The sequence below is a fragment of the Macaca mulatta genome, chromosome 3 (assembly GCF_049350105.2).
Source record: "Macaca mulatta isolate MMU2019108-1 chromosome 3, T2T-MMU8v2.0, whole genome shotgun sequence".
Taxonomy (NCBI): domain Eukaryota; kingdom Metazoa; phylum Chordata; class Mammalia; order Primates; family Cercopithecidae; genus Macaca; species Macaca mulatta.
Window position 1 is genome coordinate 174,796,482 of NC_133408.1, and position 12,821 is coordinate 174,809,302.

General features: G+C 39.5%; 1 protein-coding gene and 1 long non-coding RNA gene across 51 annotated transcripts in view; one reads left to right on the plus strand and one right to left on the minus strand.

Moving 5' to 3' along the window:
* The window catches only part of CALD1 (caldesmon 1), a 271,434-nt gene that overhangs the window by 256,298 nt on the left and 2,315 nt on the right, over positions 1-12,821 (plus strand). For 27 of the 50 annotated variants that reach the window (XM_077997402.1, XM_077997390.1, XM_077997408.1 and 24 more), the window contains 5 exons: positions 1,082-1,125; positions 1,222-1,303; positions 4,449-4,586; positions 5,009-5,104; positions 9,793-9,873. In XM_077997402.1, the coding sequence (XP_077853528.1) occupies positions 1,082-1,125; positions 1,222-1,303; positions 4,449-4,586; positions 5,009-5,104; positions 9,793-9,873 (441 nt within the window). Of the gene's footprint in view, positions 1-1,081; positions 1,126-1,221; positions 1,304-4,448; positions 4,587-5,008; positions 5,105-7,309; positions 7,425-9,792; positions 9,874-12,821 lie in introns of all 50 variants that reach the window. The other 23 variants (XM_077997412.1, XM_077997413.1, XM_077997387.1 and 20 more) reach the window with 3 other exon arrangements.
* Positions 1-12,821, minus strand: part of LOC106997680 (uncharacterized) — a 103,688-nt gene that overhangs the window by 78,158 nt on the left and 12,709 nt on the right. The window contains exon 3 of the long non-coding RNA XR_013415622.1: positions 11,376-11,605. This is a non-coding gene — a long non-coding RNA (uncharacterized LOC106997680). The remainder of the gene's footprint in view (positions 1-11,375; positions 11,606-12,821) is intronic.

Genomic DNA, 12,821 nt, shown 5'->3' on the forward strand with positions numbered 1-12,821 from the left:
GCTTTAAAAAAAAAAAAAAAAAGAATTCATCAAAGACTACTGAACTGCTGATTTTTTCTATGTCCACCCCTGTTTCTCTGGGCTTGTTTCCTAATTTCACACTTGGGTTAAGAGGGGCTTTGTGGGAAGCCTCAGCCATTACAGATGAGCTGTGCCCCATCCTCATTCTACCTGCATCCCATCTTTTACGTTCCACGGCTAATGAAGTTCAACAATAGGCTTGAACATTGACCCTTGTCAAGGTAGGAAATCAGGTTAAGCAATAAGGGACTAGTTCACATTTTCTAGTTATTCAATCCTGTTACATACCAAATACATAGTTAAAACATTGTGGGAAAATTTTGTTAACTCAAATAGCATGGTATGTCTCTAATAAATACATCCTAAAGGGTAACAGTGTGTATTTTTGAAAAAATTATTTAAGTTTGTTGTTGTTTTGTTTGTTTTGAGACAGATGCTCATTCTGTCACCCAGGCTGGAGTGCAGTGGCACAGTCTTGGCTAACTGCAATCTCTCCCTCCCAGGTTCAAGCAATTCTCCCATCTCAGCCTCTCAAGTAGCTGGGGCTACAGGCACATGCCACCACATCCAGTTAATTTTTGTATTTTTTAGTAGAGATAGGGTTTCCCCTTGTTGACCAGGCTGGTCTTGAACTCCTGACCTCAAGTGTTATTTGCCTGCCTTGATCTCTCAAAGTGCTAGGATTATAGGTGTGAGCCTCAGTGCCCAACCAATTATGTTAGTCTTAAAATTCAATTATTTTGCCACTGATTTATATGGTTTTAGAGGCATTTTTTATTCCATTTCTGTCTGGTCTTTATTTTGCCTTGAAAACTTGATATTTTTTTTTACACATTTTCTCTATCCTGTATCAATCCTACCTTCATTCCCCCAAATCTCACTACCAAATACCTTATATGTAGTTTTGCTTTCTAGCAGATCTATGCACAGTAACTCAAATACCCTTATATGCTCTTTGGTGTTTATTTAACAGGTTCAGGGATGATATTGGCCTGGGCTGAGAAACACTGCTTATAAGCTTGAAATATTAATTGGGCTTATTTTCTTTTGCAATTCCTAGATAGAAGAGCGAGCAGAATTTTTGAATAAGTCTGTGCAGAAAAGGTAAATATGGTTGATGGTTCAGTTGAACTAATCAGCTAGCATATGTATGGGAAGATTCTCTCTCATATTTTTATATGTATGTGTTTACTTTTTTAGCAGTGGTGTCAAATCGACCCATCAAGCAGCAGTAGTCTCCAAGATTGACAGCAGACTGGAGCAGTATACCAGTGCAATTGAGGTGAGAATTGTCCTCAGCGTTATGATCCCGCTGAACAGAAATAGATTCTGACTACACAGAAGATCATAAAAACACTTAGGACAATAATCAAGTCCAATAGCCCTAGGAGTGTTAGAATTTTTTTTTTTTTTTTTTTTTTTTTTGAGATGGAATCTCACTCTGATGCCCAGGCTGGAGTGCAGTGGCAAACTTGGCTCATGGCAACCTCCGCCTCCCAGGGTCAAGCAATTCTTCTGCCTCAACCTCCCAAGTAGCTGGGATTACAGGGGCCCACCACCACACTTGGCTAATTTTTGTATTTTTAGTAGAGACAGAGTTTTACCCTGTTGGCCAGGCTGGTCTCGAACTCCTGACCTCAAGTGATCCGCCCGCCTTGGCGTCCCAAAGCCGAATGTGAGCCATCACACCCGGCCCTCGATAGTGTTAGATTTATTACACTTTGAAATTCTAAGTTCTAAGAAATACAGTAATAAAGATAAATTTTAGAGGAGTTTTAAATAAATTACTTTCTACTTTCAGCCTGAATATTGTTTAATGAAAACGTCCCAAAGCCGAATGATTTATTACACTTTGAAATTCTAAGTTCTAAGAAATATGGTAATAAAGATAAATTTTAGAAGAGTTTTAAATAAATTACTTTCTACTTTCAGCCTGAATATTGTTTAATGAAAACGGTTTTTTTAAACAAATGGGTTTATTGGTATTTTTTATTTATATATATATATATATATATATATATATATATATATATATGTTCTTTTTTGTTTTTGTTTTTCTTTTTTGAGGCGGAGTTTTACTCTTTTTGCCCAGGCTGGAGTACAATGGCGCCATCTTGGCTCACTGCAACCTCCACCTCCCGGATTCAAGCGATTCTCCTGCCTCAGGCTCCTGAGTAGCTGTCATTATAGGTGCCCATGACCACGCCCAGCTAATTTTTGTTTGTTTGTATTTTTAGTAGAGACAGAGTTTTGCCATATTGGCCAGGCTGGTCTCAAACTCCTGACCTCAGGTGATATGCCCTCCTCAGCCTCCCAAAATGATGGGGTTACAGGCATGAGCCACCGTGCCTGGCCAGTATTTAACTATATTTTTTATACATTCACATGTATATTTTCAATATCCCTAATTCCTTATAAAATATGTTCCCATATGGGGTTTGAATAGGTCTCTCACAATCTTACTTAATCCTCTGTTTATAAAAACCTTTTATTATCAAATAAAAATAGTATAATGTAATATAAAGATGATAGCCAACCCAAGTTTAATCATCATCAATTTCAAACTGATTGTTTTATATTTGAAGGACACAGTTTTATGTGTCTATCTACTCCACCTTTTTTCCCCCACCCAACTGACCTGGGGGTTTTATTCTATTTGGAAATGTGTATTTCCCAATACCAAAGCGCCAAGAAGGAAGGTGTCATTGATCAAGATGTGATCCTGCTTTTTTCTCCTTTGTGTAGACTTTAGTCAATGGTTTTAGCCTCTTGCACATCAGAGCACCTGCTATGAAGTAATTGGATCAGTTTGATTTTATTTTTTCTTCTTCTTTATATTGTAGAGTGGAGATACACATATAATAGTTTACAGATGATATGAGGGAATAAGAAAGAGAGGCATCCGATGATTTATCAAAGGAATAGTCAAGTCCTAACACTAAAGATGTGATTTACAAGACTAAATGTCCACTAAAATATAAAACAGATTGCAGATCTTTATTTTCTGTGATTGAGTTGGTCATAGCACTAATAGGTGTAATGAAAACAAGACTGGAGCTTTAAACTTTGCATAGTCCAGTGAGATCATTCTTTATGCCATGGCCCCTCATAATGGTACCACTCATCCTGGCTGTGCCTTCTTGAACATAGGCACAGGCCACAGGGCAGGACTGGAGGAGAAACTCGAGCCATTTGGGGTATGGCCTTCATTACTGCTGGCAGAGTGTCTTGAATACACTTCTTTCTTACTTACATTCATTCTTTCCTCCTTCTAATATATTTCCCATGCAGGGGTATCTCTTTCAGCACTTTCCTGCCTCAGGAGTTTTGCACATGCTGTTACCTCTGCATGGAATGGAGTTTGCTGCTCCTGTTTACTTCGCCACTTTCAAGTCTTCTGTCAGATCTGGTTTAAAATGTCACTTCCTCAGAGTAACCTTCTTTGCACCCCCAAACTAAGTACTGCCCCCTGATTGTGTGCCATGCTTTATGGCACATCATTATTTTTCATAGCACTTGGCACAATGTGAAATAAATACTTGTATAACTAGTTACTATCTTTCCTTTCTATTAAAATATAAGCCCACTGCAGCTGTCTTCTTGTTTTCTGTTTGTTTGTTTGTTGGTTTTTGTATTTTATTGATTTATTTATTTATTTTGACACGGAGTTTCGCTCTTGTTGCCCAAGCTGGAGTGCAATGGTGCGATCTCGGCTCACTGCAACCTCTGCATTCCAGGTTCAAGCGATTCTCCTGCCTCAGCCTCCCAACTGTCTTGTTTTGAGCACCATTGTGTCCCCAGAGCCTAGCAAAGTGCCCTTCATACAGTAGGCATTTAAGAAGTATTGTTGAGGCCAGGTGTGGTGACTCATGCCTGTAGTCACAGTACTTTGGGAGGCCAAGGCAGGAGGATCCCTTGAGCCCAGGAATTCGAAACCAGCGTGGGCAACATAGGGACTATGCCTGGCTAATTTTTTCATTTTTTTCTCTACAAAATAGAGGCCTATGGTTCCAGCTACTCGGGAAGCTGAAGTGGGAGGATCACTTGAGCCCTGGAGGTTGTGACTGTAGTGAGCCTTGATTGTGCCACTGCACTCCAGCCTGGGTGACAGAGCAAGACCCTGTCTCAAAAAAAAAAAAAAGTATCTGTTGAAGAAACAAAGTAGAATATCAATTTCACAATAAATGGTGTCCAAAAAAAGCATATTTCATTTTTGAAAGATCCTCTGATCTAGCTGTGATGGTTTATTTTGAGGGACATATGTCATCAGGATAAAGTTTTACAACACAAATTATCACTCTCATTTTTGGTGAAGGTGTTTACACAACGAATTTTTAAGATGATAATGTTGAGGAAGACAAACTCCCTGTAATTTTATGAGAACAAACTTCCCAGCACCAATCCTAAAAATAACTCACAAATTTCAGGGAACAAAAAGCTCAAAACCTACAAAGCCGGCAGCCTCGGATCTTCCTGTTCCTGCTGAAGGTGTGCGCAATATCAAGAGTATGTGGGAGAAAGGGAATGTGTTTTCATCCCCCACTGCAGCAGGCACACCAAATAAGGTAAGCGTCTGATTTTTGTCTTTTAAGTGTAGAGGGGCACATGTTTTTTGCATGTTGATTGTGATTTGGGAATCACACTAGTAAATAAGAAAAGCAGCGAAGAAGGTGCAATTTGTATTTTGTTTTGCAATGACCACAAAAGCAAGCTCAGAGAGAGTGTGTTCCTGAGGTTGCATGATGTACTAAGCCTCGGCCATTGTACTCCAAATAAAGTGCCTGAGCTGAAACGTCCACCCTTGAAGTTGGAGTGGGGCGAGTTACAAGGGAAAGAAAACCAGATGACATATTCTGTAAATATCAAGTGTTAAGGTTTATGGTTATGTGAAATTATACTTACTGATATTTTGAATTTGCTTTGAAAATTCCTTCCCAGGTAAAGTTTACTTCATTCTCTAATATTTTGGATGATTGTCCCTTTGTAGGAAACTGCTGGCTTGAAGGTAGGGGTTTCTAGCCGCATCAATGAATGGCTAACTAAAACCCCAGATGGAAACAAGTCACCTGCTCCCAAACCTTCTGTAAGTACCTTCAGGTTTTTCTGAGTTTCTTTGATCTCCCAGCTTCTATCAGCGGAAGAAAACAAGCAGTTGTTCTGTTTACCTAGGAATGGCAGTGCTCCTGTTCTTTGCTTTCCCGGATGAATAACAAACGGGAAAGTGTTCAGATTTACAGCTCTTCTAAGAAGCTGCATCGCAGTTACTCAGAGGGTAAAATGGAACCAAATAATCACCTCTACACCCTAACTGAGAGAAGGAATCAGCTAGAATATTGAGGCAGTTCGAATTTAGACCCTTTACTCGTCTATTTGTTTAGCTTCTATTCTATAGATTCTAGATAGAAGTTTGAAAATGAAAGGTCAAATCATTTTGGATAGTTGTTTGTCAAGAGCACCCCTAAACTTATTCCCAACAGAATATGTATGTTGCCTATTGGGAACCCATATGTTTCAATTTCCCTAGTTTTTATAACTTGGCACAAAAATGCAGTTATTGGGTAGTTGTTGAAATAATTGGTCTAATTGTGTTGTCAACACCTCCTCAGGAAAGTCATAAAACTGGAAACTAGAAAAACTGGTTATGAATGATGTTTTTGAGAATTTAAAATTTTCTTAATTTATTAAGTGCAGCTATCTTACTAAAGATACATTTCTTTTCACCTTTTTCGTTGAATGTATATGACAATTGCCTGGCATTTGTCATTATAATAAGAAAAAGTATCAAGCTCCCCACTGTATATTGCTGAGCTTTCGCTGTTAAGTTGGTTTTATAGCTTTGTTGGTGCTCAAGGGAGCTGAGAGTCCACTGTCATAATCCTACATTCTAGAGGAAGAAGAAAAACTTTCCAATCCTAGGCCTCTGTGCATTTAATTGCATCCATTGGCTCCATGCCATTTAATTGCATTTGTTGGCTCCAGATATAATATCCAAAGTCACTGACTTTTGTCACTTTCCAATTTAAAAAGGAAGAAATGGAAATGTTTGCAAATCCTTCTTGGACACAACTCTTTGAACCATTTAATTAATATACACCCCGAGATTCTTTGCATAAAGGCTCACAGGAGGTATAAACTAATGTCAACCCAATTTACAATTAGAAAATCTTCACACACTGAAAAAAGCAACTTTTCCTCCCCTTCTCAATAGGTGCAAGAATGGGGGTTTATAAAAGGATACAGTTGAGGCAAGAGCCTAGACCCAAAAGTTATGTGCTCTTTAGTGCCTCAAGTTTTCCAAGCATCTCTGGTAACATAAGGAGTAGAAATTATTTTCAAAAACAAAATGAAGCCATGGCAGTGTATATAAGTTTTGTGGTTCCATACCAGTGATTATTAACCCTTTTTGAATTATGAACCCCTTTAAAACCTAATGAAATTTAAGGACCCTCTCCCCCAAATATACATATAAAAACCAAGGCAGTCAATGGACCTACTGAGGAACTCTCAAGATAGTAAGTAAGGAGAGAAAGATCTATGTTTCCCTCTTTGATAAGTATGGAATATTTGGAGGAGATGCTAATTTTTGCACATTTATGATATTTGCAATCTTTCATTTTTGTAGCAGATTATACTCAAAACATTGATCCAGAACTTGCCCCCTATTCTTTTATTGGCACTTGAACTTGTAAACTTAAAAGTTTACCATCATCTGTATGACATCCTAATGAGGTTAAAAATATAAAATTCAGTTATTATTATGACAGGTATAACTGTATCCAGGTTTCCACAACAAAACAAAACAAAACATACACCATGTTCTGGGGTTACTGACAGCCTCCTAAAAAAAAAAAAAGTATTGCAGAGAAATTACAAAATCATTGCCTGCTTTACCTACTTATTAGTATGTGACTTGCTAGATCACCCCCTAGAGGGTGGAGAAGAAAAGGAAAGAAGAACATGGCAGTTAGTATAGATTTTAGTGACATCCTTCTTCCCATTAGATTTTGGAGACTGGCATGGCTTCCCAAATGAAAACCAGATGGAAGAAAGTTCTATGAAATCAATGTTGTAAATACACCAGATTGCTACTGGGATGTCCCTTGCTATTTATGGGTAGAATTTATAAGATTTCAGTGTAACTTTGTAACTGCAATTCAATTCTGAGTATGTCTGTTTTAGCTGGTTTGTCTATTCTTTGTGTCTAAACTACATGTTACACAGCAATTAAAAAGCTAATTTGTCTTTCTTTTTGTTTAAAAAAAAAAAAACCCAACAATGTCTTTCTCAGCTGATCTTCTGTTCCTCACTTTTTGGTCTCTGGTTGATTGGAAACCTGCTTCTCCTGCCTTCATTTCTCCCTCTTCTTCCGGAGTGGGTCTTTCTCTAAAATGTAGTCTGGTCAGGTAATTCCATTTATATTTCCCCTTTGATTTAAAATGCCAACTTATAACTCGGATGTTAATATTTTCTTAAAAGGACTCTTTAAACTCTTTAAGTGATCTTGAAAGATTCATCGGCAGGATTTATGGGAAGTGCAATCCATTTTCTTAGGTAGGAGAACATGCATGAGAAGGAAAAATATTTGTCTCATGTGAGTCAAATAAACAAAGCGATAATAGCTGCTTTCCAGAGCTTCCCTCAGCATGTTCCTAATTATAGTTTCCAAAATTTTAAAACAGTCTTCCAGACAGTTTGGCAACTTCCACCTACGCTGGCAAATGTAGTGGAATTCTACAAAAATAATCTGATTTGTTGCTTAATGGCTCCAAGTTAAATAGGTGTAACTCTCTAATAGAATATCAGGAATTCATGCCACAGAGGAAATCCAGAAACTCAGTAAGGTTTAGGCAAATCTGAAATGCTTCACATGGTATCATTTAACTATGCATTTTCGGTATTACAATCTCAATACTATCTATCAGAAATATGTCCATTTAGATCAGTGTCCATGGGTAAATGCAATTGCTGTTAGCTTTGCCTTCCTCCTGAGAAAAGGGTTTGCCAAAATAAGCATTACTATTTCAGTAAAACACATTTATTTTCTACACACTACCTTTTGCCAAGTACTAACATAAGCAAATGCTGGGAGAAAAGTAAATTGAAACAGAAATTTGGTTCCTTATCCAAATGAAATTAATTATGAGGTAGTAAATAAAGACTCTAAGCTATATAACTGTTATCGATCATATTTTAGTGTTTCCATCCCAAGATTTCCACATGTTCTTACACATGTCATCAACTGTCATCTTCTCGCATGGGTTCAATTTGTGATGAATGTTTATATTTGCGGGGTTCTACTGATCCACTTCTGAATTACCCAGTTGCCCCTCAGGAGACACAAAATGATATAGGGTGAGGGAGGTGCTGCTAGAAAAGGGACTTTGTGGCCAGGCACAGTGGCTCACGCCTACAATCCTAGCACTTTCAGAGGCTGAGGCGGGCAGATCATGAGGTCACGAGATCGAGACCATCCTGGCTAACATGGTGAAACCCTGTCTCTACTAAAAATACAAACATTAGCTGAGCATGGTGGCTTGTGCCTGTAATCCCAGCTACTCGGGAGGCTGAGGCAGGAGAATTGCTTGAACCCAGGAGTCAGAGGTTGCAGTGAGCCGAGATCATGCCACTGCACTCCAGCCTCAGTGACAGAGCAAGACTCTGTCTCAAACAACAAAAAGAAGAAAGAAAAGTGACTTTGTTTGGGCTACCCGGCAGCGGATCCCAAGATAGTGATTCCAGAGCAAGTTGTTTACATGGAGGTGAAGAAAACACTACAGGGTGTGAGGTTGGGAGAAGGCAGCCCGCAAAGAAGGTGTTATTAAGCAAGTCCCCACATGGGCTGTTAAACCTTAATCCCACGGAGGAAATCCTGGAAGCCACCAGATAACACATACTTCAGGGTTACCCAAGCTGAGGCGAGTGAGCCTGAGAAATAATATTGCACCAACATTCCCCAGCCAGCCATTGAGGACTGCTCCTGGAGATGTTATAATAACTCTCTGAACTTTCCAGCCTGCCTCCTGGGCAGGCAAAACAGGCATCTGTACCCAGAGAATGTCCCTAGGCAGAGAAGTGCCATGTGGGCAGTTGGCAGTCAGGCTGGTGTGCACTAAAGTAGTAAGGGCTGGGGGAAAAGAGGTGAGTACTAATTGAGTTCATCTGTGAGTCAGGAAATGTTTATCAAACCCCAAATTAGTTATTTTTAAATAACCTATGATCTGTTCACTTGTAAGAGTGCAGAAATTTAAAATGAGGCTACATTATTTTAAACATGCTCCTGTTTCACTTTTACTGATCAATAAACAGTAAGTCCTTGGTAAAGGGCAAGGACCCAGAGGCTATAGTTCCAGCCCATTCTCATATCATAAGACATGTCACGGTCTATATAAAATCAAACAACAGCTAACCCCATCTCTAGTAAAAATACAAAAAAATTAGCCAGGCATGGTGGCACACACCTGTAATACCAGCTACTCAAGAGGCTGAGGCAGGAGAATCACTTGAAACCCAGTAGACGGAGGTTGCAGTGAGCCAAGATCACGCCACTGCACTCCAGCCTGGGCGACAGAGTGAGACTCTGTCTCAAAAAAAAAAAAAAAAAAAAATCAAACAACAGCTGATGGTCCTTTCAATTCCATTTCAGATCACTGGGGTAAAGTGTATTAAGCAACAAATTGATTCAAATAAACAATAGATGTGGCCATTTATTTAGAGCTGGCTGGAAAATATAAATGGCCACCTATCGATGTTTTTCTGCTTTCTCTTTATCAGGACTTGAGACCAGGAGATGTATCCAGCAAGCGGAACCTCTGGGAAAAGCAATCTGTGGATAAGGTCACTTCCCCCACTAAGGTAATCCATTGGGAGGACTAATATTTTGGAGGTTTGTTTTCCTGATGTATGCTGTAGTATAATGTCCTGGAGTCAGATGAGAAATATCGCTGATCTACCGATCTTTGCCTGCACACTCATCAGTGTCTAAAAGACCAGTACATAACACAGTGAAAGGAAAAGTGCATTGCAAGTTTGTCAGTCATACAACATCAACAGCCCAAATCCATGGAATGGTTCTCAGGAAGACATTCTCAATACATCACAGTGGTAGGAACGTTGGCAGCAGAAGCCTGTATGGGATACTATGGTCTACGTTTCCTTACAACGTCCCAGCTTGGTGCCACAGTCATTTAAAGATCACTTGGGGAAAACATCTGTCTCCCTGAGTGTTTCCAAAACTGCTTTCTGGAACCATTTTAGATTATATTGCCACTGCCAGCAGCCTAAGACTCAGGGTTGCTATGGCAAAAAAATTAAAATAATATTCAAGAGTAAGGCAACCATTTAATACCCTATGAAAATGAATGGCTAAGAATGACTGGGCTCCTCTTACTTTTAGTCTTCTGGTCAAAGGATATGGTCATTCTTCAGAAAGGAGGCTCTGAAGAACATCTAAATGATGCTCAGACTGCAAATGGGACCCTTTGTGGTACAATGAGCTCATTCAACTCCCAACTGTAGCCTTTCCCCATTTCAAGTAATAGACCTAGTCTTCTTCAATAAAAAGAAAATTAAAAAGGAAGAAACTGGAGACAGACAATAAGCAAGGTTAGAACAGGCTGCTTATGGGCTGATTTAAACAGAAGCACTTCTTAAGCAAACTCAGGACTAAAGAGCGCATCAAAGGCAGCAAGAGAATCACTACAATTCACTGCAGTGAGAGAATTACCTTCCCTTTCCTACTTTCTACATGTTCTTAGTTCTGGTGCAGCTACCTAAACATGTTACCCCACCTTCACTATTAGCTACGCATTGCGCTTTTATTCCATTGAAATTCACTAGCCTTTCTAAGTCATTGCTACACATATGAAAAGTACCTGCTGGTAATTATCACATTGCAAACTACTAGCGCTAAGTGAGCACCCCACTGTATGCTAGACAATCTTCTGCCTTCTTACCCTCCATTATTTCATTTGATCCTCCAGTCACCACGTGAGGTAAGTAGTGTATCATTCTCATTTTGCAGCTGAGAAAAATGAGGCACTGAAAGATGAAGTAACTTTCTCAAAGTCACACAGTGAATAAGTAGCATAGCCTGCATTGATACTCCAGCAGTCTGATCTAAGCCTGCATTTTAACCATTATACATGGTACTTTCTTTTAGGATGCTATTGAGGAGAAAATGTATAGTTGTCAATTCCTTCTATAATTTTCTCTTGGTGGCAGGGGAGAAAAGAACTTTTTTTTTGTTATTTTTTAAACAAAGAATGAACTTGTTGACCTAAGCCTTTATGACCACTCTGGCCTATTCTATTAGCGCATTGCAGGTTTGTCAGCCATGCGGTGTAAGTAGCACAAACCCATGGAAAGGTTCCCAGGAAGACATTCTCCATACACCACCGTGGGAGGAACGTTGACAGCAGAAGGTTCTCTTCTCAGACCTCTGAGAGGTATCTGACCTCTCAGAATGGCAGTCCCAGTGTTTATGAGTCCCAGAATGAGTCCCTGAAAAGGGGATGTCAGCTCGCTATAGACCATCGTCACCAGTATAATGAAGTATCTCTGGATAACATTCCTCCTAGCCAGAGCTCTGGAAAGTAGAACAAAGATGATGTGAAATGGTCAGACTCAGAGACCACCACTCACATACAAACATGAATGGTACTCCCTGGAGTTATGTAGCACTAGTTATGCAGGCAGTACAAGGTAGGAGGGTGACAGTGTGAGTTTTCACATGCCACTAACCTCTTTCTACACTAGTAATAATATAACCACCAGACGCAGAACTGAGTTTATGAGGTAGCAGATTAGGTAGCTCTTTTGCTCCAAAATGTCAAACTCATTTCTTGTTACTCAGTCATTCCTTAGAAATGAATACAGTGAACACCCTTGAAAATTTGAATTCACAACACTTTAAGATTTCTTAATAGCTTGGCAAAAAATTTTAGCAACTAGCTGAGGGGGAGAGAATGGTATAAGAATAGGACTACAGGTGAGATAAGTCTCGTGGGGTAGGGGTATAAGAATAGGAGGGAGAAAATAGAGATTGCTAGATTAAAAATGGGAGAAAACTAAAGATAAACATCCTCCTTCACCATCATACATTGATGTGGCCCTCACCGAGCTATTCAGTCGCTTGTGCCTGTTCTAGAATACACACTAGATTTTTGGCTCTTATGGTAGAGTTTAAAAATGAAAAAAACAAAGCAACTTACCTGACTCTAAATGCTATGAGCAAGGCGAAAGGTTAAGATAGGAAAAGAGAACATAAAGGAGAAAGACAGGAAGAGGGAAGTGAAAAAAATCAGAAGGAAGGATAAAATAAAAGAAGATCCAGCCGGGCGCAGTGGCTCACAACTGTAATCCCAGCACTTTGGGAGGTTGAGGCAGGCAGATCACTAGAGGTCAGGAGTTCAAGATTAGCCTGGCCAACATATGGGAAACCTCGTCTTTACCAAAAATACAAAACTTAGCCAGGCATGGTGGTGCACGCCTGTAATCCCCAGCTACTCAGGAGGCTGAGATGGGAGAATTGCTTGAACCTGGGAGGCAGAGGTTGCAGTGAGCTGAGATCACACCACTGCACTCCAGCCTGGGTGACAGAGCAAGATTCTGTCTCAAAAAAATAAAAAAAGTAAAATAAAAGATCATATTTGAATGGAATGCCAGTAATAATCCTCCCTTTCATAAATATTTATTCCTGCCATACTTTTATTCCTTTTTCTTCTGACTCTAAAAACTGTCTGCCTGAAACACTGCAGGCTGTCAGTTTCACACTGCAAGCTGTCAATTTCAACTTCTCTTCT